The sequence below is a fragment of the Amphiprion ocellaris genome, chromosome 9 (assembly GCF_022539595.1).
Source record: "Amphiprion ocellaris isolate individual 3 ecotype Okinawa chromosome 9, ASM2253959v1, whole genome shotgun sequence".
Classification (NCBI taxonomy): Eukaryota; Metazoa; Chordata; class Actinopteri; family Pomacentridae; genus Amphiprion; species Amphiprion ocellaris.
The window spans coordinates 26,569,862-26,595,584 of NC_072774.1; the positions used below are offsets into that span (position 1 = coordinate 26,569,862).

The 25,723-nt window shown below is 39.3% G+C and overlaps 1 protein-coding gene across 2 annotated transcripts in view; it reads right to left on the reverse strand.

The window, feature by feature from the left end:
- LOC111562513 (CUB and sushi domain-containing protein 3) overlaps positions 1 to 25,723 on the reverse strand; it is a 233,827-nt gene that overhangs the window by 173,313 nt on the left and 34,791 nt on the right. For both annotated transcript variants that reach the window (XM_035943940.2, XM_023261087.3), the window contains exons 3-5: positions 22,620 to 22,732; positions 13,251 to 13,445; positions 466 to 706 (exon numbers count right to left, since the gene is read on the reverse strand). In XM_035943940.2, the coding sequence (XP_035799833.2) occupies positions 466 to 706; positions 13,251 to 13,445; positions 22,620 to 22,732 (549 nt within the window). The remainder of the gene's footprint in view (positions 1 to 465; positions 707 to 13,250; positions 13,446 to 22,619; positions 22,733 to 25,723) is intronic.

The window sequence follows — 25,723 nt, forward strand, 5'->3', positions numbered from 1 at the left end:
TTTTTTTATACTTCTGGAGAGTTGAGCTTGGCCTGTAAAGTCCATTGCAACACTTGCAACACAAATATAATTAACTTCATTACTATGTGAACGTATCTTAAAAAAAATGTCAAACTGAAAAAACAAACAAAACAAAAGTGATTATATCTCTGGGTTTAAGAACTTTTCTGCCCTATATTCAGTTTGGCAGCCCTGTTTTTAGCAGAACATAGGGCATGATTTAAATGATTTATTCAATTGCAGAAAGATAATGAATACTAGAGAATTTAGCAAACATCTTTCTGCAGTCATTTGTGAAAACCATCCTGCATCTCTACAAATACAACTTCATCTCATACAAATCACAGCTTTCTGTTAACACCTGTCAACACCAAATATAAACACTGTCATGAATGTAACACCTTAATTTTTATCTCATGAAAAACAAACACTTCCCACTGTCACTATCCTCACAGGTCAACTCACCAGATGGTCGGCGGTTCGGATCCTTCTATTTCCAGAAAATCCGACTTCTCCTCCATCTGAAATTCAGTGAACACCAAAGAGATGGTGTCCCCCGGGTCTGCCAGGACGGTCCACTTACACTCCCCGCTGCTCCCCAGGCCTCCAGCGCCTCCGCCATTACCAGGGGAGTCGCCGCTGGGGAAATCGAAGCTGGAGATGAGCCCGCTGGAGCCCCTTAGGGTGCCACCGCATGTGTCCTCCGCTGTCAGTCACAAAAAAGGAAACCGGGGTGGGAAGGGTGAGAACAGACACATGGTCCCTGGGTTATTTCAAACCTGTTACTCAAAGTTCAACACGAGGGAAAAAGCAGCTGCAGGCATAAAACATCTGTACCTGTCCACTCACATAAAGGCAGCCCAGACAGAGACCGACATGGAAGCTGCCTACTGAGCTGAGCAAGCCATTTAAACACATCATTTAGTTTTTCACACATTCACAGATTGTCAAGTCCAGTATCTACATCTGATTTCAGCACAATTGTGAGACTGCTAAAAGCATGAAAAGAACCATTAAAAGGTTGCTCATGTTTTCTTCACAATGACGAATCATGAAGCATTGAGATGAGTGACAATTGGCAGAGCTGCGTAGAAATGAACTGTGTGCTAATTCTCTCAATTTTCTACACTGCAGTCACTATGTGTCCTAAATATCTCTTTTGCAAATTTCTCTTTCTCCTCTCTCCAACCAAGAGTCAGTAATTAATCACGGTTTCTTCAAAGCCCCCTTACGTTTCAAGAAACAAACAAATGGTGATAAACAGGACTTATAATGCTGTAAAAAAAATTATTTTCCAGTGTGGGGAGCACGGCACGTCAGCCGAATGCTAATGCACTCCACCATAACAGTGGCTTGGTCTCTTTCCCTGCACGTCGCCGAGCCCTCTCAGATCTTCTACTATTACACACCACCCTCCCCTCTATCCCTGTATCCGTTTTTTTCCCCTAAAGAATTCTAATGATGGCAGGGCTTTCACAGTTTTCACATCGTTTAAGACTAATATGTGACACTCAGCTGTGCCAGCTGAAACCTTTGATGGCTCAGCGCTCCAGTCAGGGCTGTCAGAGCTGCCAGCCTTGGAACATTCCTGTATGCTGCATTACACAATTGGTCAAGGAACAAGGAAGTAGATGTATGAAATTCAAAAGAAGATGAAGAAAAAAGGGGAAAAGACAGAAGAGCACGGGCTGCTAGTTAGCTTGATCCATGTCTTTTGACACAATAGCAGAAGCAAAGCAATTGATCAAAGTCTTTATTGGAAGGGCAGAGACGGGAAATTGATACTGCGTGAGACATCAATGATATCCACACATGTATGATTCATATCAAGGGCAGACTTTCATTTGTAGACGGCACCACAGGCAGGCTCAGTGGAGGCTCATTTGTTCAATGCCAGCAGCCTTGTAACAACAAATGTATGTGGAGACATGATTTATTTCTGGTTTAGGCCATTATACTCTCCACCATATAAAACTTACTGTGAGTGGCAAATAGCAGATTCCTTCAATGCATTTAAGATGACATTCCAAAGAGTGCCCCACAGATTTGCAGAGTAATTGACCATCGGCTGAAATTAAACTGATATTAAAGTGCTGCAGAATCTGACCAGAGGAGCAATATGCCTTTTTAACCTTGATGACAGACAGCGGGGCAGCAGAAAGCGTCCTCATGGCCATCAAGCCAAATAGACCAAGAAGAAAGTGTTGGAGAAGCGTTAGATAATAAAAATGGGGAGACAAGTGTAGGAGAGAAATAGACAGAAAAAAATAAGTGGAAAGGAAAGAGGTGAGCAGAGAGCAGATTTAAGAAAAAAAGACAGAAGTGAAGAAATAAGAGGAACATTGGTCAACTGTAAAGATAAAAAAAAGAAAATGTCAGAGAAATTCTGCAGGCCAGTCTCAACACAAATATCTCCGCAGGTCAGACCCATATTCTTCTATAAATGACATCTTTTGTCTAAGCGTTGCAAATATAAGCAAATATTATTCAATTAGGAAAAAAATTAGCCTAATTTTCAGTCCGTCAAGTCTTGTATATCAGCGCTCGCCTACATTGTTAGTGCTGTCAAAATACCAGACTACGGATTTTGATACCAAGTCTAATTCACTTTTATAACTATATTTGTAGTTTAAATAATACAACAGAAATTTAAAAATGCATATAGTAAATTTATGAGTATGAGTTAGTTAAAAATCATAATGGTGAAAATTTCCTGCATTTAACATGGACAGAAACATCTAATAAATAATAAAAGCAACAAACCCTCTGCTTCTTTCATAATTGTTCCTGTCTGTCCAAATGTTTTGTTTTTTTTTTATTTAATACTGAATTCAATTGATTTTGGTGACCTTTATTCCTCCACTGGTGTTTCAATCAAATTCAAAGTTATGATTCAAAAGTATTAAAATTACATCACAAATCTGTTCTTCAATCTTTTTTCGTTTCATAGAATCTTTTACAATCTTTTTTCTGCTTTTCTTTACCCTGTACTTCCAGTAGAATTATTATACAGTAATTCAAAAGTCAAGTGAACATTTTCCCACGCTGACACTATGGTCCTGACATTTGCACTCCATGGCTCTGTCAATAAATACGTATTCTCCCAGTGGATGGTGGAGAACGACCTGGAGATGTGTTTGTAGTTGACAAAGACAGAAAGAAAGATAACCAAAACAAATAATAATTCTGTCAATGAGAGTTTGGTCCAAACAGTTGAGTAGATCTCTTTTTAAAAACATGTCATCAAAACTCAGTGGGCAGCATCACAACAGACTTAATAGTTCATCTCCATTAGAATAACACAACAAAGTAAAGCTGAATATGCTCAGTAAAGCCTACTTTCAGAAGACCTTCATAAGGGCAGCATGAATTTCACAATTCCTCAGTGAAACCATTTACCTTTCCATTTTCAAGACTGATCACAAAACACTGCTATCCCTCAGTAAACCTGCTATGTTTCAAGCAAAAATAATCTTTTTTTTTTTTTAAAGTAAATTAAGCAAATTGAAAACTTTAGAAACATGAAAGAAGCCAGGGGGAAAATAAAGCAGGTTTAGGACTAAAATGCAGAAAATGTGTTATTAATGAATTCATTCGTTTCAGAGAGCTTTATATTTGATCTTGCAGGCAGGATCCTCAAAACCTTCACTGTTCTGGTCAATAAGCACCAGGATTATAAAGGTATTTCAACAAGAAAGAAGGTGAGCAGGCTTAAAAGACAAACCTTCTTTCTGTTCTTTTGTTTACAATCTACAACTGAATCATCATCCAAGTAAAAGAAGCAATACTTAGCTGTACGTTATGTTTGGTTTGGAGTTGAGTGTACATACGCTCCCCAAAGTATTGGAACAGTGAGGCCAATTCCTTTATTTTTTTGCTGTAGACTGAAAACATTTGGGTTTGACATCAAACGATGAATGAATGAATAAAGGAATTGGCCTCACTGTTACAATACTTTCGAAGGCGACTGTATAAGTGCTTCTTCTTGTGAGAAATAGACAGCAAACCAGATAATGGTTGACGTGTCGTTTCTAAAGCTAGGTCTGAAATCCTTCCCTATTTACTGAAACTGTCCATTATATAGTGTCTGGCAGTGAGAATTATTGTGCTCTAGAACTGAAATTGGGTAAAATTTTAGAAAAGACAGAAAAGAACAAGTACAAAAACAGTTAAAATGACCACTTGTCATAACATACAACTGTACATAAGGTGGTAAAAATTTAAATCATAAAAATCTTCTGAGAGGCTAACAATGTTAATTAAGAAAGTTTCAAAATGAAACCTAAATGTTAACCATTAAAACTAGGCTGAATTGATCCTTCTAAAAAATACTGCTCAATATTGTTAAATAGTTTACAAATATACTCATATTGCTAAAAAGCATTTTGCTTTTTAGAAAGTCAGTGACATGAAGTACCAGTGTAGTGCCACATAAAATGATAAAATCTTGCAAATTATAACTGGTAAAATTAGTTATAATTGACTATATGTAATACTGATGCATTATCTGGCATGCTAACATCAACACGGGTATCTGATGAAATTAAACTTTATTCATCCCTGTTGGGACTTTGGGTAATTTCACTCAAACAGGCAGTCATCTACCTTTGAGATTTAGCTGATGCACATTTTTCTAAGGTCTGGTAACAACAGCAGACAGTACATGGTAAATAAATTATAATCTAACAAGTTTTCAACAGCTGGTGATGATGAGCAAGAATTCAAACAAGCATGTGCAGTCAGGAGATCAGGAAAGAAAAAACAGGCTATATGTCACATTTACATACCGTTTAACGTGAATGGAAAATGCCTAACTTTGCAAGAATCTGCAGGGCATCTGCTAAGGTTTAGGGGCACCATCTGATAAAATATGATCTACAAATCAATCAAATATTCAACATACAACAGTGAGACACAGGACTGTAAACTAAGTTAGACCTTGAGGTTCATAGTTACAGTGAGCAGCAAACGAACTGTCATCCTGCAGTGTTTTTGTTTTGGATTTTGATTGGAAGGCACAGAGGAAACAACATTGCTGCCGTGGCAAATGTTACCACTGACATTATCATAAAAAAGGACTAAAAACGCTCTCCAACAAACTGTAAACAAAAATGAAAGCCCTTAGTTGTTCCCTCTTGTCAGATCTTTGTGCACCAGAATAGGAAGAGGGAAAATTTTTTAAAAAAAAAGCTCCTTTACAATTTTTTTTCTCAGGTGGTTTGCATGATAACAGACGTGCTGTCTGATCACTGTTGAGTATCCTTCAGCTCAGGTGGTGGCAGGAAGGAACCATGTGCAGAAGAGTGACAGGTACAAAGATGCTCATGTGTGCTTTTCGTCGTAGACTAAAAATAGTAGACACGCGAGTAAAGCTAAAAAAGCTGCAAGTCATTCTGTGGTGTAAGTGCCGTGGATTAATCACCAACATTTCAGCACAGGATTTCCTGGAGGCAAGTGATCGATGTCCACAGCCGCATTTAAAAATGATAACCTCACTTATAACTCACTAATGTGACTACAGTTGGAGACTAATTGCATATGAAAATTAGATAGATGCTTTGGAGAAATTTATCATCGTACAGGAGAAGCAGGACAATTCTGTCTGCTGTTTCTTTGAGAGGTATCCAGGCATAACACTGTACATTACCAAGCTTCTGTTTGAAAATTTAAATTGGTTTCAGCTAGATGATGCCTTAAAGGTTTCATATATTCACTTGCAGTGTTTACATTTGGTAGAATTTAAGATTGAGTTTGACAATGAGGTTTAGCGACATTATGGAGGCACTGAATGCTGGGCACTGTGTTCCTTAGAGAATCATTAGAGCATGCTCTGGATTTAAAAACGAAGAAGGATCTCTTCCTTTTAAAAATGGTGGCAGTGTTAGGGAGAAAAAAAGATGGTGGTGAGGATTAGGACTGCTTTAGCTGAGCTCATTTACATCCCCAGCATCAGCAATCTAATGCTGCTTGAGGAGGGATTAAGCCTCTCTCCCCTTGACTTTGATCAGATATACAACACTTGTCTTTCTACTTAGAAATATTCACCCCCAAGGATAGAAGGGAAGGAACTCATGTATAATTTTCTACACTACCTCAGGTTTTTCCTTTGTAATAATCCCCGTGTTAATGTAAGGCAGTGACTATGTCTACAGTAAGTCTCTCATTTGCTCTGCTGCAAATCATGTTAAACATTCATAGGAGTAGGAAGGACATCTGTAATGGCTGCACAGATGCAATTTATACTGCATCATGCATATTTGTGGAGGTCATTTCATTACAATGACCATCCAGTTGCAATTTCAGATTTTAAATGAATTATGAGGAAAGAAGATGATCCGATGAGCAATCTGACACCAAACCACCAACCGCAATGCTGGATAAGCGATAAGGTCATTTTTGTTTTGTGAAATATCTAATTACAATCTCATTATTCTTCTGAAATCAGTGTACAATGAACATGCGGGTTGATCTTCCTCCCTGTTTTCACACTTGTGGAATTTAATGTAAGGATTTCTAGTAGTAGGCTATTTTCATATCAACTCTGTCGAGGACTCAGTTGGGCTGGAAATCCTGCCATGGGTATGTCAAATTTTCATATTTTAATTCTCAGTTTGTGCACCAGAGAGTTGAAACGGCACTGCGGAGAGAAACTGTGTGTCGAGTCCAGTCACATTACCCAACATGGAAATGCTTTAAAGAAACAAGTTTTCCTGTGGCCTAATTTTCTTATTTTGCTGGAGTGGCTGGCTGCAAGTGTATCAATAAACCATATTCTCATGTTACCGTGCTGTCCCTGTTCGCCGTCTCACTGCCTGGTTTAATGAATGTCCAGAGACAATTTACCAAAGATGGAAGGAATCAAATGGGCTGCTGGGAGGGGCAGCAGTAACTCACGATTAGAATAGCCATTAATTCTCAATCTCACTGCCTCTATGCTCAGAGCTGATTCTGTCTGTTTCCTTTATGTTAATTCTTCAGTCTCTTTGACTGAACACTTTGTCTCTGTTTTTCTGTCACCTTTTCACACTGTAAGCTTTTGAAAAGTTGTTGACGCACAGTAAACCCATGTTTATAGCTGCTCTAGGTCAAACAGGAAAGCGCCTGGCATTATAACAGCTATAGAGTAACAACGGATACTACTGTATTACTGTGTGATTCCTCGTACCTTGACTGCCACATTCAAGCTTTATATTCTATTGTTCTCAATAACACCATAGAAATGATGGCTGTGTGTGGTTTGTCTTACAAGGAGACAAAATAAGGAAAAGAAATAGTAAACTGAAGCATTTTATCAATCTTCCATGCTGTGCCTCCAGGGTTAACAGTGCAGTGACCACTTTTAATAAAATTAAAGTCTTCAGCTCTTTCCAGCAAATATATCTGATAATTCCACGCTTTAGTAATGATGTTTAATATTGGTCAAATTTGGGCTCTACCCAGCTTCATTATCCTACTTTAAAGACACTGTTTGAATTGCAAATTGGTGTTGGTTGTCTTCCTCCACTTTTCTCTTTTTTCCCCCTCTATTCCACTGTCGTTCTGTCAGCCCTAAAACACACAAACGTTTGACAAACACGGTGGACTTGGGAAGTTGGATGGGGATAGAGACGAGAACTGGGAGGAAGATGAAAGCGAGGGAGAGATCGTAACAAAAGGAGGCGACTGGTTGAGAGACTGAGGTGTTGGGAGACAGTGGGGGGTGAACGGTGGCTTGAGGAGAGATTGTGTTTAGCGCGAAACAATTGGTGATGAGCAGAAAGGGCAGGATCTCTGAGGAAATAAGATCAAAGGACCATCTGCCCACATACAGGAGGCGGCCCGGATTTAGACGAGAGAGTGTGGCTCAAGCAGTGCCCAGGCCTGAAAAAGGAGTGATGTTTCTGGCCTGTGGCAATAGAGGCTAACACCATCCTTAAATTGAAAGAAACCCTCCATCTGCAGCTTTTTGTTTCCTCCGAGCTTGCCATTTCTCAAACATAAGCTGAGCCATTTTCATTTTGCTGTGCCTTGCACTGTAGAATGAGTTGGCATGAGCAAATTTGCTCTGCTGGCTTTGGGATTTCTCAGGATTGCATATTAAGACGGAAGATCTCAGCTTCGTTTTTAGTACATCCTCGCTTTTGATTGGACAACTTTGCACAGCGGTCCACCGGAATCAAAATTTATGAATGTATTAAATTAATACATGCAGTTATTCCCCACTTTTCATCCCTCTAAAGAAAATCATAAAACCAATCTGCTGAGATAAAGGCATGATTGAAAATAAACACAAGCTGACGCCAAACATTTACACAGTGAAAAACATTTCATTTGTGATTCAGTAAATCAGTGTAAAGCCTGTTCTTAAAGCTGGAAATGGCAATTTCACTATGCAGAAACGCAGTATAAGAGCAGACTATTATGTTTGATTGAGAGGAAATTATCTGTATAAGGGAACGGCTTCCAATCACTCCCCTTTAGAGCTTTTGCCTACTGTTAGTTTATTTGTTCTTGCAGAATGCTGTATGAAATGGTGCCTATATCAAAATAACCAAAACAAACTTACATGTCAAGCTTTTCCTAGGCTCAGAATAAGACTACGGCAATATTTACTAGGAAGTAATTTGGAGCAAAAGGAAGCTGACACAGCAAATCCAAAGCAATATGTGTGTTAAATTTGAGGTTCACATAAATACCCAGAACTCTTCGCCTTAAAGTTGCCTTATTTAAAACAAATCCAGCAGGGAAATGAAGTCATCAAGGTGCCCAAATGGAGTATTAGACAAGTTTCTAACCTTGATTTAAACTTCACCTCAAAAATGTTCAGAGGCCCCTTCACAATAGGCTCCATAAGTGGCCACTTAAAGGACTGTTTTTAGTAAAGCATGCCAAATGTCTGCACTCATTAGCATTAACTAAACTCAGCATGATAACTGATTGTGACATATACCGCTATACTGATTAAACTAATGGTTATTTCTGAATACACATATTCCAAGCAAACATTTTTTTTCCTAAATCAGCTTGTCCTCATTTGCAACCATTACTGCTCCTGCTTCTCCAGCACTGAGCTGATTATCCCTCATAATTAAGTTAAGTCAGTTAAAATTGTTAGCTGCTAGCTAGAAGTTAAAGTGCCAGCTGCTTCTCTGTGTGAGTCTGTGCATGATAATATAAAGACTGTGAGCACAAACTAACTGACAGCAACCGACTGTTAGGAAAGTACGCTTTGATTTGCTGTTGAGGGTACAGATAAGTTATGGTATCTACAAAGCATTAAAGGGACAGTTTGTTTGCCCTTAAACAGACAGTTGATAAGGGAATTCATGCTCCTAGTTTGGAGAAACAGATAGAAAGACCAACATGGAAACTAAGCAATGAACTGCAATGGACGAGGTTAGCAATAGAACGTATTTTAGACTCCTAAAAATGCTTAACCTTGCTGTCAAACAAAATGTTTGAATAGTTTGTCTGTGACTGGTGTTTAACCATGCATGTTCACATTAATAAATGGGTTAAAACACTAAAGTCACAATAATACAAACAAAATAAACAAGCAATGCATCAAACAAGCATATTGTTGTGTTATGGAAGACTTCCTGCCTGGTTCCTGTCTCAAAGACCAGGAACCCCAGGGAGCCCAACCACTTCAGACCTGTGGCCCTCACTTCTCATCTGATGAAGACCATGGAGAGGATTGTCCTCAGGAACCTCCGTCCCCAGGTGAGCCAGCATCTGGATCCACTGCAGTTCGCCTTCCAACCGAACATTGGAGTGGATGATGCAGTGGTCTACCTGCTGCACAGATCACTGACTCACCTGGAGAACCCCTGCAGCACTGTGAGGGTCATGTTCTTTGACTTCTCCAGTGCTTTCAACACCATCCAGCCTTCTCTGCTCAGGGTGAAGCTTGAAGGAGCAGGAGTAGACTGTCACCTGGCTGCATGGACCATGAACTACCTCACCAGCAGACCACAGTATGTGAAGCTTCAGGACTGTGTGTCTGATGTGGTAGTCAGCAGCATGGAGGCCCACAGGGGACAGTGCTCTCCCCCTTTCTCTTCACCCTGTACACATCGGACTTCCATTATAACTCTGGGAGCTGTCACCTCCAGAAGTTCTCTGATGATACAGCCATTGTTGGGTGAGTATCTGAGGGGGACGAGCGGGAGTACAGGACGGTCATTTCTGACTTTGTTGACTGGTGTGAGCTAAACCATCTGCAGCTCAACGCCAGTAAGACGAAGGAGATGATCATCGACTTCAGCAGGAGGAGGACACCTCAGACTGCACCGGTGAACATCCAGGGTTTGGACATTGACATGGTGGACTCATACAAATACCTGGGTGTTCACCTCAATAATAAACTGGACTGGACACATAACACAGAGGTTCTGTACAAGAAGGGCCAAAGTCGTCTCCACCTGCTGAGGAGACTGAGGTCCTTTGGAGTGTGCAGGACTCTGCTCAGGACATTTTATGACTCTGTGGTAGCATCTGCTCTTTTCTATGCAGTGGTCTGCTGGGGAGCAGGGAGCACTGAAAGGGACAGAAAGAGACTAAACAGACTGGTCAGGAGGGCCGGTTCTGTCCTGGACTGTTCCCTGGACTCCATAGAGGAGGTGGGTGAGAGGAGGATGTTGTCAAAGCTCACATCCATCATGGACAATCCCTCTCACCCACTGCATGACACTGTGGGGTCTTTAAGCAGCTCCTTCAGCAGCAGACTGAGACATCCACCCTGCAAGAAAGAGCGCTATCGCAGGTCCTTCATTCCATCGGCTATAAGACTGTACAACATCAGCTTCACTGGCTGATGTTAACATAAACTGGACTTTATCATATCATCTTAAACCATAGTAAAATCTGCACAACAATTCCTTGCACTGCTAGCATTTTCTGCACTTTTACATTTATTCCACAAGTCACTTCTTGCTGAAGTCATTTATTTATAGTGTAGCAATACTCTATTTATTTATTCATTTATCAGCCTTCATTCTTGTACATATTGTATATATTATTCTTATTATAATTATTATTTTTACTGTATATTGCAGCTGTAACACAGGAAATTTCCCCAGACATGGGGAGTAATAAAGGTTTATCTTATCTATCTTATCTTATTCCATGATTTTCACGGTGATGAATGTTTTAATCAACAAAGTCTGGTGGGCTGGAAAAGAGCATAGAACCACGTAAAAATTGCCCAATTGAGATTTATTCAATTAAGACTTTTAGCCAAAGTGAAGGCTGATGATTGAAAGTTATTATTACTTGGCTCGACTACTGTAATCTCTTATATGTGCACATGGAGCAGTCATCTTTTCACTGTCTGTGGCAAATCCAAAATGCAGCTGTTCATCTTCTGACAGTAAAAAAGAAATCTTGATTACATAACACCAGTACTGGCCCACCACCACAGGTTTCCTCTTCGTTTTAAACTTAATTTCACTTTGTTTTTGTGGTTTTAAATAGGTTGGCACCGCCTTACTCAACAGCACTCATGCTTCCCGGTGCCCCCGTTAGAGCACTGAAGTGGACCAACCAGATGCTCTTGGATGTGCCAAGATGTAGGTGCAAAAATAGATTCGATCGAGCCTCCTAATCTACCCCTAATCTCTGCAACAGTTTACCTTTTCCTGTGACAACTCCTCAGAATTAGGAAACTTCAAAGTTAAACCTCTTCTCATTGGCATTCGACTCAAGTAGTAGTTGTTGTGTTCTAACTTTCACTCTCATTTTATTGCATCTTCATTCTGTGCAGTACAGTATTTTATGGCCTACATTTTAGTTGTACTGCACTTTGGTTCAACTACTGCAGTTCTAAAACGAGTGAATAAATTTGACTTTAGCTGGGCCCTATTTAGGTGGCTAAATGTGCTTTAATGCTGACCCCATCCACAACAGTTCATTGCTTCGCCAAGCTGGAAGCATGCCAATCGTGTACTACTGTAAATAATACTTCAACAATGGAGAAGTACCCCATACAACTACACTTCAAGGAAACCAAAGTATCCCTTTACACACTGGGATGAAGAATACCCATGTCAAAGAATTCATTTAGCAAACTTGTCAACACAAGTAAAACTGATTTAATCATTTTAGTCATAATGGTGTGTGTGTATATAGACACACACACACATATACATGTATGCAAAAGTCACAAATTTATGTCAGTCTGGTAATAAGGTCTCATTTTAAACACAGAGAGGGATAAACTACATGATATGAAATGCAGTAGTCAGTCATTCATCAACCAGCTGTAACATAGAAGCCATCATTATGTTACAGCATCTTCTACACTCTCTGTGTTCGTGATGGTTGAGCAAAAGAGCTTGCTGAGACAAATCACCAAAGCATTGCATCTTTAGGGGTTCAAGTTCGGGGCATAACAGTAATTTTGAATATGCTAGGAAGTTTCTGAGTAGCAAGTCAAGCAAAAAACATTATGGAGTTCCCTAAGTATTAGAAATGCATACTATTACACCTCAAGCAATGCAGAGTCCTGAAAGTTTTCAAAGATCTTCATGATGTAAACTGTTTTAGGCTCTTGCTGTACGCTCATACACTATAGGCTGCTCTGGATATTTAAGTAATCTAGGGTTTATGCTATGTGAGAAACACTGATTAGTAATGAGGAAGACTTGAGACTACTGGCTGCAAAGTTCTCTCATGTGGGGTGTTTATATTTGGTGCGCTATCAGCTGAGATATTTGGATTAGAAAAATCTGTACACCTTGCTTAGAGGAGCTGCCAAAATCTCCTCTTCGGCAAGAGTCAAAGTTCAGCAGCAAAAAGCTGGTGGCTGTACCACTGCTGCTTACAGCATTAAGGTTTTTAAGCTACTTGCACTACAGGAATAAATATTTAATTAACCTTTTGAGCCATGAAGATTCTAATCAACTTCTTCAGCATCCTATCAGATTGCAAATATATTTATTGCTCTTATAAAGACTTGTGCCAGACTTTAGGAAATCTGTGCAGCAGACAAGTCCACCAATCACACAGCCATCAAACTGTCAATCATTAAAAAGCAATTAACACTGAAGCGATTGAAGGAAATCAAATGGGAAGAGGTCAAAACAAACCAATCACCTGCTCATTTTAAAATTCCTAGGGGAACTCTAAAATATGTCGATAACATCAAGAATTCTTCATGATATCCTGCAGTCATATTTTAGTTACAGGAAAAACTTCGCTTAAGACAAGCATCACATCAAATGCAATTAAAGTAATCAGTAACTCATTTTTCAGTGATAGAACATCCTCACCTCTGCAGATTGGCACAGGAAAGTCCCACACTGACACACCAGCTGCACTGTTCACACAGGTGAGGAGTGAATGCCCATCCAGGACGTAGCCAGTGACACACCGGTAGCGGATCTTGTCACCTACGTTGAACTGAGTTCCATTCAGTATGCCTTTGGGAGGAACTCCTGGGTTTCCACATGAGCTGCTTCTCAGCTCTGGAGAATGAAAAGACAGCAACGTTTAGAATAACAATATGCTGGTGAAAAAAACATGCCAGGGTTTTGTGTAATTTCGTCTGTGGTCATACATGCAAAACAGACCTACACGTCTTCAGTTCACATTCTCATTAATCTTGACCAGATTATGAATGTTATAGTCAACAATGTTACTTGCTTTGACTTTAGCACCAAAGTCTATACACACTGGTAACAGAAAGCACAAGCCAGCAAAAAAAGGCAGGAAAATGCAACTCAGATGCGTATTTATGACTGAAGTGCTGAAATTAATATGAGAAAATGATAAAATGCACTACCCAGGGAGTGCTAAAATGCTGTACTGGTGCCTTACCCATCTCTTTACATTAAATTTTCACTAAATATCATAAATCCATAGCTGTAAGCGGCGATGAGGGACAGAGCAAAAGAAGAACATTAGCATAGCATGAAAAGAAAGAAAAAGCTAGAGCATAAAAAATGGCAGGGAGACTTGAAATAAGAAGCTATAGCTGCACACTCATCATTTTCTTGTATGCTCCTTAATGAACACTGTTTAATGGAGGATTCGTCAACACAGTAAACATCGCAGCACTGAATGTACTTTAGACGTCATTTTTGAAGAACATCGATTATTAACCTCGATTGACACGGGTGCTGTTCATGCTACTTATCTTATGCAATGATTCTTTTTCATCTCTGTGCTCATTTGTCTTCTCTGGCCTGGAAAGAGGCCAGAAAGAGAACCAGTCTGGTAAAATCTACAGTAAATATGTACAATCCAGACTGTAAGTAGGGGACAGTTACTTTTTTCCCCTTCAGGCTGTGTGCCTCATCATATTGTATTTAATATGCAAATAAATAGCGAATAAACTGTGTGAGATCTACACCTTTGACATGTAGTGCTAAAATTGCAAGCATTCAAAAGGAATTAGACACTTCTTTGTATCTAAGCAGCTGTGTTTTGACCTTTCGATGAAGGTGGAGTCAATATGACGAGGAAAGAAGTGACTATACAGAATCAAAGGATGCAGCACAAAATCCAAACCCCGGTTAAGACTCAAAAAGAAACCAGGAGGAGGAACATGACCCAAAGCAACAACATAAATTCAGAAATGAGTTACAGAGGAACACTCTATGATGTCAGATTTAATCAGATGCATAAAAATTCACAGGACAACATTCATCATTCAGCAGGATAGCAACCTTAAACATACCAGTGCAACGAAAGGATTTGCTCGAAGAAAATTCAAATACAACTAACATCTGACCAAGAAAATCACCCGATCTTGAACCAAGCTGCATTCCACGTGTTGAAGAACAGACTGACAGCAGAGAAAACCTGACAACAAGCCGGAGTGTTCACCACCACAGAAAAAACAAAGCATCCGCTGCACTCTGATGATCGAGGGCTTCAGGCAGTCATTGATTGTGAAGGACTTTCCACTTCTGACGTCATGTGAACCAGTTCAACTATAGCACTTGTGAACCACTACATTCTAGGCACTGTGTTCCGAGGGTTATAGCTCTATATGATCTTATACTGATGTAAACCCATGTTAATTAAAGAACTACAATGTAGGAACCACTATGTTTCAAACTGAATGCACTGAAGTTCACGGCGTTCAGACTGCATCCATCCAAATGCTTGAACCCTGGACACAAACATTTCTTTATTATCTAGTTCCCTTCACTAAACTGCACCCTCCCTTATTGCATGTTGTGTGTCTATCATTTCTGGCATAAATATATGTGTATATATACACATATATTAGAGATAAAGAACAGTATGTGAGAGAACAACCACAGCGGTGACAAATACTACTACTTATACAGAGATTCATTAATATAATTTCAAGTCCTGAGGCAGACACACTTCTGAACGTGACATACGGAAGTTATATATATTACATAACAAAACAACTGTCCACAAATAATCTCCACTGACTGTGATCAATGTATTCTTTGGCAAATTATTGAAAGAGATTTCTCATAAAGATAATCTCTAAGTTGTGATAAACCAGACTGGAGGGCTGTTCAGTCCTGTAATGCTTTGACTGAACGCAATCTTCTGATGTATTTTTCAGCCCTATTAGACAATCATAAGTCAATCCCTGCCAAAATTCCCCTGCATAAAATGTATCTGCTAGTTTTTTTTTTTGTTTGTTTGTTTTGTTCTTCTCAAATCACAGTACAGGACAATAAGCAGCGTCTATTTCCTTCAGCAGAGACATGTCAGTTTTAAAACTGACTTTTGGAGTTAACTATTCAGCTTGGAGGCAGGACACGTCTGACCTGAGTTTATGTCACTAAACCTGTGAGCCAAACTGTAGACTAATGATCGGCAGCTGCTTTGACCTGCAGTCAGCCTGAACAAAGTTTGACTGAATGTTTGAATCAAATAAAGTTTCCTGAAGATGCAACTTTTTCTTTCTTTCTATTCAGATATAAAATAATGTATATATATTAACACACAAACAAGATTGTTTACAGGGCATTTCAAAGACAAGCTCTTGCTCAGCTTCATGATAAAGAAAACTGCATAACTGAATTTGTGGGTAATGATCAATACAACCATATTTGTCTGATGTGACAGGAATATAAGTCTTCCCTATAGCTAAACACAGAGACTCATCATGCAGTCAAGTAAAATTATTATTTCTGATATGTGCCATCTGTTTGTGTCTAATTATTCCAACTGCCTGGAATCAAAATGTCATTTTTACACATATATCAACCATGTGTTGGGAGGATCTATGGATAGATGGAGTTGGACAGATGGAGAGGGAGGGGGAGGAGAACATCTGAGACTGTGATCCTGCAGTGGATTTCAATGGCAGACTTTGTGAAGTCACATTTTCTGGTGGTAATTTCAAGGACTGATTTTTAAAATTCAATTACTAATCCACTTTACAGTGCAGATGCTCAAAAATGCATCCATGTTACATATGATCGCTAATGAATGCAATATAAATCCTCATCAACTGCCAGCTGTTTATGAGGAAAACTAAATAACACCAGACTGCAATGGGAATAAAAGAAGTGTGACAGATAGTCTCAACTAACACAGGTAAAGTACTGACATCTTGAACAGATCTCACTTAGGGTGTACGCTTTCCACCCCTGGGAAAAAAACAAAAATACAAAAATTTTAAAAAGTTTGTCAGTTGGCACAAAGCATTTTAGGATGAGCACCTTTCCACTGAGAGAACCAACTAAAACAGTGGGAGCTGAGGTTTTGATTTGCATTCTCATATTGTAATCCAGCTATATTTAAACACTCATCTTTATTTAATATATCTTAAGAGCAGTAAAATACGTATAATGGGTTTTATTACATAGTTAAACAAGTTTTGTTTCAACCTGCACTACCTCCCTCCATGCGAAACTCACAAAACTCAGAGAAAAATATGCAAATGCAAATTTATGATTGACGTGAGATTTTAGAAGAAACGGGCAAAACAAGGCTGAGAGATAATTAAAACTCAAACAGTGTAGCGCTGTGACACTAAACCAATGTAGGGACGAGGAGTGATAAAGATTCACGATTGACTTCTGACCAGAGCAGAGGTCAGTGACGATGAGAGAGTCTTAAGTACTGAATTTATATGCAACTGCAGTACTGCTTATTAGCATATATGTAAACTATTGTTTACACAAAGATTGGTAAAGGTTAACCAAAGAAAAATATTTAATGTGACATGTCTCAGAACAGGTCAAGGTCTCACAAATAAATCATAAACAAGTTTTAGGTGCAACCTTATGCAAGGACATTTAACTATGTAATCTTTAAAAATAATCTAAATATCCACTGATGCAACTACAGATTCATGTAATTTTAAGCACAAGGACATTAAAATATCAAACACAGCTTGTGTTCACCAATGCCTACATATAGTACATGAACAAAAGAGAATCTGATGTCCACTGATCTGCTGTTTTACTTTGTAGCTCTGCCTCACAATTATTATCAAACGCAGATATGTACTGCAGGCAGCCATGAATGCATGCATCTCTACACGGCGCAGCACAATCCCCAGCAACAAACAGAAAATACGTCGCCATGGGAGTTATAGAGAGCCTGTGAAATTGAAATTTATTTGTTTGAAATATCAAATTTGTGGAGTTCAACAAAGTGTGACTAAGCACATCAAAGGCAGTCGAAATTTCTCCAAACTCACCACAACAACCCGTTTACAGCTTGATGCAGAGAACGTCAGATTCAAATTCATCACCCTGCTGAGCTGAAAACATTTTCACCCAAAAAAAATAAAATAAAATTTGTACAAGACAGAAAATCAACTGGTCAGCAGGGTGTCGAATGCAACCAGATGTTGTTCAGAGCTCCCTGTGAAGAAAAACTGTTTCCCGCAAAGCCTTCCATCACATCAACAGCATTTCACTGGACATTAACCATACAAGGATAGTCACGGGAAAATACCGAGGGCACAGTGTGCTTCAGCTATTTAACATTCATAGCCCAATTAAAAAAAAAAAAAAAAAAAAACTTGCAGCAGAAGCCTCGCTGCTGAACCAGGCTGCCGAGCATGTTTTGGATATATTGGTAGCGAACTGTGCCAATGATGCTAAAGGAAAATAGGATCCACTACTACAGAAGTGATGCATTAAATATTATATTGTACAAGTCAGGTAGGAGTTTGGTGCAGGTGTGTGTGTTCTGAAGGTTCTGGGAAATGCAGCAGGGAGGCTTTTGCACTTAATTTGGGTTGGGATTTGGTGAATGCCAAGGCCATTTCATATGGAGATTTTCACACTAAAATCATTCACTGACCCCTCATTTGCTGCATAAAAGCAACTGCATGCTTTGAATGAATATCCAAATCTGCCATAACATGACATAAGGGCAGGAGGCAGTATAAATTGCAATATAAAGAGATGCATTCTTTAAAAATTGCAGCCATTTTTGCTAATGTTTTTAAGAGGGAAACGCTGTATGTTAAATATGACAATCTGCACATAAAAACCCAACAGTATTTCTGCGCATCAGTGTAAGGGAGAGCTGGCAAGAATTACTAGGAGTCTAACTGTTAGGTGTTAAATTAGGAGGGAAAGTTACATTTACATACTATGCTGCTTAATCCACAATTTGTTTTATATCTTTTTTTTCCAACCTAACCTAACCTCTTGTTATGCTGCGTTTTAAATGTGACTGAGTGAAATTAAAACCTCAGAACTTTATGGGATGTTGATAGTGTCACAAATCATACCCAAAAGCAGATTGTACCCTGTGAAGCTCAGCTTGCGCCTGAACAGAGCTCTAATTTCAGCTGCCAGATGTTGCTGGGACATCGGGCAGATTGCACTAAGCCAAATAAAAATCTGATAGCATATAAATTATTTTCCAGGACGACACCATATTTTCCAACTGTCCTCAATAACTTTCCATGGATGTTGTAAGCAAAGGTATGATGCAATCCCGTATTGGAGCTTAGAGAAAAAACAACTGTAGTGCTAACTGTGCATCATGCTATACAGATGTTTACAGGATTTACAGATTCACTGGACTGACCTCTGCTCTCTATATGAACAGAAACACATTCAAACTGACTTAGGACAACTATCAGACAAAGACGAACAAAAGACGTGTTCCCACAAGTAAATGTTTTGAGAAAAGTACCTCAGGTTGCTAATTAAAAAATAATAGAAGCATCCCAGCTGTAATTACACTAGCGCTGACTCACTGCCCTTTGGTGTATGGAAAAGACATAACTAATGTCTCAGACAGACATGGCTCTTTAATTAATTCACTGGATATGAGGTAGATATTTGTACTTATGTACATGTAGCAGAATTATATTCTAATTCTAGGAAAATGAGAAATAAAAACAAAAATAAAACTAATATAACTAATAAACTGTGCTTCAGTTTTACCTGGGTGAATAACTGAATGTGAAAGTGGGTGGAGAGTGGGGAGGGAGCTTACTCTGAATAACAGCCTGCACTTAACAATGAATCCAGGTTTCACTTTTCGGAAGCATTTGAAGAACCCCCCGAAGAAATCAAATGTTTTAGACAGTGTTGGCTCTGAGCTAACAAGTGCTGCTGTCTTGAGGACCCTAAATATGTTGGTATAAGCGAACCTCAGGAAAACAGCTGCTCCTAAACACCAGGGGCCAGTGCTAAACTCAAAAACCTGTACAAACTTCACTTAAAAGGTGGGAAAATAAATGCAAACAATGCTAGTGTGATGTCAGTGGACTTCTTTTAGCCCCACAAAGCATCTGCAAAATCAAGTCTGCTTGAAAATATGCATGCTGCGTAGCATCATTATACACAGCAAAGATTATTTATTATGCCTGAAATAAACATTACAGAGACTAATCTGGTGCTGCAGTGGTTCCTCTCTTACCTATCTGTAAACTCAAGCGAAAACCATTCTCAGCCTTTACGAAAATATGTTAATAGAGCATCAATACATAAACAATTTCACTTACACTCAACAAAAAAGTCAAAAGACAGCAGGATCTTGTCATTGTTACAAACAAATCTTCTGCAATTTTTACTTACAATTCACAAATGTAGACAGGAGTGAGGCAGGCTTGTGTTATCCCCATTGCAGTGGTAACGAGTGAGTTATATGAACTAGTAAATGAGATAGTTGGGTGCAAGATTTCTCTGGGGCTGAGCTATTTATTTCGCCTGTGTATCTAATGACTCTGTAGCCCTTTGAAGAAGGTGGAAGTTTGACGGAGTGGCAATGTTTGTGAGCACACAAGCAGCACACTTTCCCCACAGGAGCTGTCTGTGTAGACTGGCTGTCTGGCTTCGTAGCTGGATGCTGAGCTGAGCTTTTTACGCAGGTAGTGGAAAAAAAAAAAGGGAACAGAACCAATGCTGGATCACAGAGAAAAGTGGCTGGATAACACATTCACATACAGCACATGCACACACAAATAAACTTTCCCAACTGAGTGGACAATCTGCATTGCTAGAAAGGGACAAATGAAATGATTTGGGGAGAAAAGATGAAATTACATTTTATCGGTCAGCTGTCCTTCAAAGAGTTTTCCCATAAAAAGGGCAGGTTGAAATGGCACCAAGGCAGGTTTTAGATAGACACAGTAAAGGTCCAACAAAAGGGCAAGCAGATAGCTTTCCTCTGTGGTACATGGCTGCAGCCGTTCTCTGGCACTTGGAGAGCACTAGTGCCCATTGTCGTAGAAAAACCTTTATATCTCTACACTTAATAAATGCAGCTGGATTTTTTCAGGCCACATTTAAACACTAAGGTTGCAGACTCACATTGAAAGAGTTGTGATAGTGCAGGAAAGTTGTCGCTCATCAGTAATAAAATGCACAGAAAGTTGGAGCTGGTTTGCATTTCAACCTACAAGATTGGCAGGCCGATGAGAAATTACATTCCGTCTGGCCACGTCCTTCATTGTGTCCTTCGTATGCACGTAGATTCAAATCCACTTAATTGCAGTCATGATTCAATCATCTCCGGGAGTCTACAAGCATCACACATTTCCAGTGCTAAGAATGAGAAGCGCATACATATTCATGCGCTAGATGTAGCCAACCATACCAGCATAACAAGGAAAAAAGGTATACAGCAGTGACAGTGAATTACTATGGCTGAGAAATGCATTATGGATGAGTGCATTGCATATTTGTTTTATATGTGCCGGTCATAAGGGATGGAAGGTAATGAAAATGATGGTCAGGCTACTGCACTTTAAATTTAGATGACGACAATGACGACCATGACATTTTCCTGCTTTGAATAAGAATGTGTGTCTCAAAAGGTTTTTAGATAGTTAGGAAAGACCAAGGACTTGCTTAGAATTTGTTAAAATAACATTAAATAACAATGCAGACTTCAAGGTTCTATTTCCCACTTTTGTAAGTTGCTTTTCGGACCAAGATTGATTTCCAAACTACCTACGATGTCAAAATTCTGCTCGCGGTCCACACCTAAAACCACTTTCAGCAGATGAATTTCAAAACAGCTGTCCAGCGTTGCACTCTGCACATACAAAATTCTACAGAGTGAAAGTCAAGCATCCAAGAGAAGTAATAATGACTCAAATCCATTTTGAGTGCTGGATTCTGTGCTGTCATAATGAATGATACCCATAAGAAACTGAGCTATACAGTATAGGCTATGGTCTTTTATTAATTATTACGATGACATCGCTTTGACTCAACACAAGAAAATGTCCAAAAATCTTCTTTTATCCTCATTGGAAAAATATTCTCCACTGTCCTTATTACTCTCCAGTATTTAATAATAGGAAATGCATAACAAGATGAGTTTACCACCAGCATGAAATTCTGGAGGAAAAAAACGAGATCTATGGCCTCTCACTGGAGACTAAGAAAGACAAAGATGGAAATAGCAGAGAGAGAAACCAAGCAGGGGAGCAGAAATGGACAGATGGGGAGGGGAGGGGTCCTGGACTGGTCAGGTCTGGGTCAGGTGTGGAGATGAGGAGGGTGTCAGGGGGCATGAAAAAGGAGTGGAGGAAGATCGAGACCAGAGGATGGGGTCAGTCTGGTAGTGAAGGAGGAGGTGGGAGAGTGAAGAAATAATGTTGGGACACATGGGAAGAAGGGTAGGAAAACAAGATAAAATAAGGCGGGAAGGAAAGTCTTAGACAAAACATATGAAATTAGGAAGGGAAGGAGCTAGAAATGGATGAGTGAGGAGCTCAGCAGGAAGAGCAGAGGGGAAAAGAGCAGAGGTGAGCGAGATGGTCACAGAAGGATAGTTCATATTTAGACAGCTCCCTGTTTGCACTCAGCTCTGCCTCAACACACACAACTCGGTACATCCATTAGTTCAACTAATTCCCATCGCCATCTGCCATGCAATTTCAGATGCACCTCTGGAGTCGCAGAAAAGGTTCAGGACTTTGGGGGGAGGGATGTTGATTTGGAAAATATGAGATTAATTTGCCTAATTGAAGTACCTAATGTTTCCATAACTCAACAGAGGAAGTCCTAAAGGAAATCAGGTGGATTAAGTGCGATCACACGTTTCTCTCTTAAGAATAAATGGTGCCTACTTTTCCTGTATGGATTTCTCTTCTGAATGAAGTTTCTGAGGAGCTGCCTCATCATAGTTTCTCACATCTTTCTGTCACGTTTGATATAAAAGTCGGTTTCTAATGACACTAGGAGAAGAAGAGCAAAAAATAATGATGTCCTTACCTTCATAAGCTACCTTAAATCCATGAGCGCTTACTGCAAAGTCACTGGTAAGCCTCAGTGAAAAAATGGAGCCAGAACTGGTAACAGGTGGAGGGATGGTAAATCCTGTTAACCTGCAGATAAGAGAAAGAGACCTCAGCACTGAACGTATGATTTCATGCATATCATATTTATACTCAACAACAAAAAGACATTACACAGTTGCCTGATTGAATGAAATGTTTTCAGGTTCTATATGCTGACATCCAACACAAGTTGTCAGCATAAAAATATTGTGTTGAAGCATTTACATGTTGCAGTGTCCACATGCTAAAATCACAAAAGTTCAACATCAATCAATATGTGATACCACTGTCATCTGTGACTACATGCAAATGTTACCATTGTTTTCAATTTTTTATCCCCCAACCAAATGCATTTTCAAACATGCAAAATGATTGAACAGTTGTGAGGCAGAAACTCAACAGCTAAGCATGTGGCATTTTTGTATTTCAGTCAAACAGGCCTCCTAGGAAAGTTGTTTACTTTCTTTTTCTAAATTCTACTTGAGACATGTGTGTAGTAAAATGCTACAATGTACAAAAACTGTACGCCAACATAATTAAAATTATTAAAAATATGTCTGCTCAGATATCTCACACTACTGGTGACATTCTACACTGCAGCATTTTGTGTCTAACAAAACAGAACTGCTCTGAGAATTGTGATGCAATTTGTCCACCAATAATATACCGAGTACGATACAATCAAAACCCAAGCGGGAACCTTCTCCATTGTTGGATGGCGTTTGAGGCCTGGCAGCTGTATTGTAACAGACTGCTTCATTACTGCATTTCAAATTAGGTGCAGATCCAAACAAATCCATTTGCTTTCACGACGTCGTAAACAAGATGTGTTGCTGACCATTCCTCAGTGGCAGTGGCTGATGCTCTATCGACTTTCCGCTGCTGTAAGCCAGGCAGCCAAGCATGAAGTAAACTTGTGCATGACACAAAATGTCTCCTTCCCTGCTACTATCTCGCTTTCTCGTTATTTTTTTATTACTAGTTTTGGAGCCGTTCGTGTGACTAAATCTCTCCTTGACAATAAGCCAGGTAAATAATGTCTGTAGCAGGCCAAATGTGGAGAAACAGAAACTCTCTCAGTGACAGCAAAGAAGAAGGTGCTGTATTTACAGCTTCAATAGAGTTTCCAATTACAGCACTGTGAACTGTGCAGTAAATAATTACCCTTTTTCACAGGTACTGCGCAGCCTGCCAAGACACTCCTAAAAGTCAGTTGCTACATGGTGCATTTTTGAATACAGTAACAGAACCTAAAACGGGACCTTGTTAGAAGTCTAAATACACAAAAGACCATTGTGCTGAATTTGCTGACTATCATGGGTGAAGTATCTCTCCTGGCACTGTTCAACCCTCTAAAAACTCTGTTTTGTTAATCAAAGTTACATAAATAAACATTATTTAAAGAAAATTAACCCCTGCATGCTTTAAAATAGCAAAGATGTAACTCTGCACCTTTGACTTTGTTGGATGCATAGAGCAATGAATATGCAAATTGGTTCTTTGCTTTATCTCCAAACCCTCCACTGCTTGCCTACAACTCGAGCACATCTGCTCTTCTCTGACTCTGTTCAAACACTGTAAACAACTCCACACTGCAGTTCAAAAGGTGTCAGGTGTTCACTGCACATTTTATTTTCTATCTTGTGTCTTCCAGCATATGACTAAAAACAGAATATGAACATGTGAACACGTGATTTTCATTGATGAGTCTTCAAATTCAAAGTGGATGTGAGTTTGTATATCATTAGAAAGAATCTTTGTGTATTTAAATACACAGGAGAGATGCTGCACAATGAAACTATTTTTGAGATTTTTCATCCTTTTATTTGTTAATGTTTCTGTCGGATGACATTTGGTGATGCAATATTCAAACTGGCTACAATCTAAATTATAAAGACATAATGTCATCCATTTTGCAGGTCCCAGACCCTGGTGAGTGCAGAGAGCAGAAACAGAGGAAACCAAACTCCACTCAGTTCTGCACTGGTGATGACAAAAGCAACAAAAGATGTAAACAATCCAAAATATTAAGGCATTAGCTAAAACACTGAAGATTTGTATAAATTTGTAATGGAAACAAATCAAATACAGCTCTGAAGAGACAGTAAAGCATGGACACATCAGTCTGGTGTGACTTTTGTTCTGTGCTGGCTGTCAGAAAATTAATTAAAAAGACAAGTGTGTAACCCTGCTCTTTACCTTTGGTCCCACTAGCCATGTTGTTTATCCAATTTGAAGTGAGCACATGAAATATCAAAAAAAAAAAAAAAATGAATACAAAAGCAAACAAGGCTGACTAGTGTCATCACAAGTGGCAAGAAAGGCAACATTACATACGGCTGTAATAAACAAAAATCAAGGAAAGACGAACCAAACAAAGCCTCAGACAACCACGAGAAAAACCTGGTCTTAAGGAATGTTTTTTTTTTAATTGAGCCAGTTCTAATTTTTCTTTAAGGTCAGCTGGTTTTGACATTGTTGCTGTCCCGAAGCAGAAACAACAAAATAATCAGCTAACCAGTTACATGAGTTAAATGTTTGTGACGTCAGAATTTACTCGGAAAATGTGTTTTCATCTCCCATTATGCACATTAAGTCAAAAACAAAGCCTAACACTATTTACGGAAATTGGAAGTTTCCTTTTTATTATTATTATTTCAACTAACCTTCCTAATGCCACACTAATGCATGTGTGGAAACACAGCTACTGCTGGCTGCTGAGGCATGTTATAAATAAACCCTCAGTCTTTCTTTCGCAACACCATTCTCTCCCTCTCACTGTGCCATTTCAACAGGACAGAGGCTAGAAGGGTCCACAGTGCTATTTCCATGCGGGAGTTTTCAATGAATCACAGTTTGATATCTAGCTGGGTAGTCTTTAAAATTGCTCTCCTTAGCCCAAGTCAGAGGAGGACGATCCATGGGGGAACTAATTATTAGCTGTGCAGAACGGAAAAGAGCAAGAACAATCAGTGCATACAGAGTACATGCTCACGTCGATGGCACCCACCAACCTGAGTGCAATGCAGCTACACAATG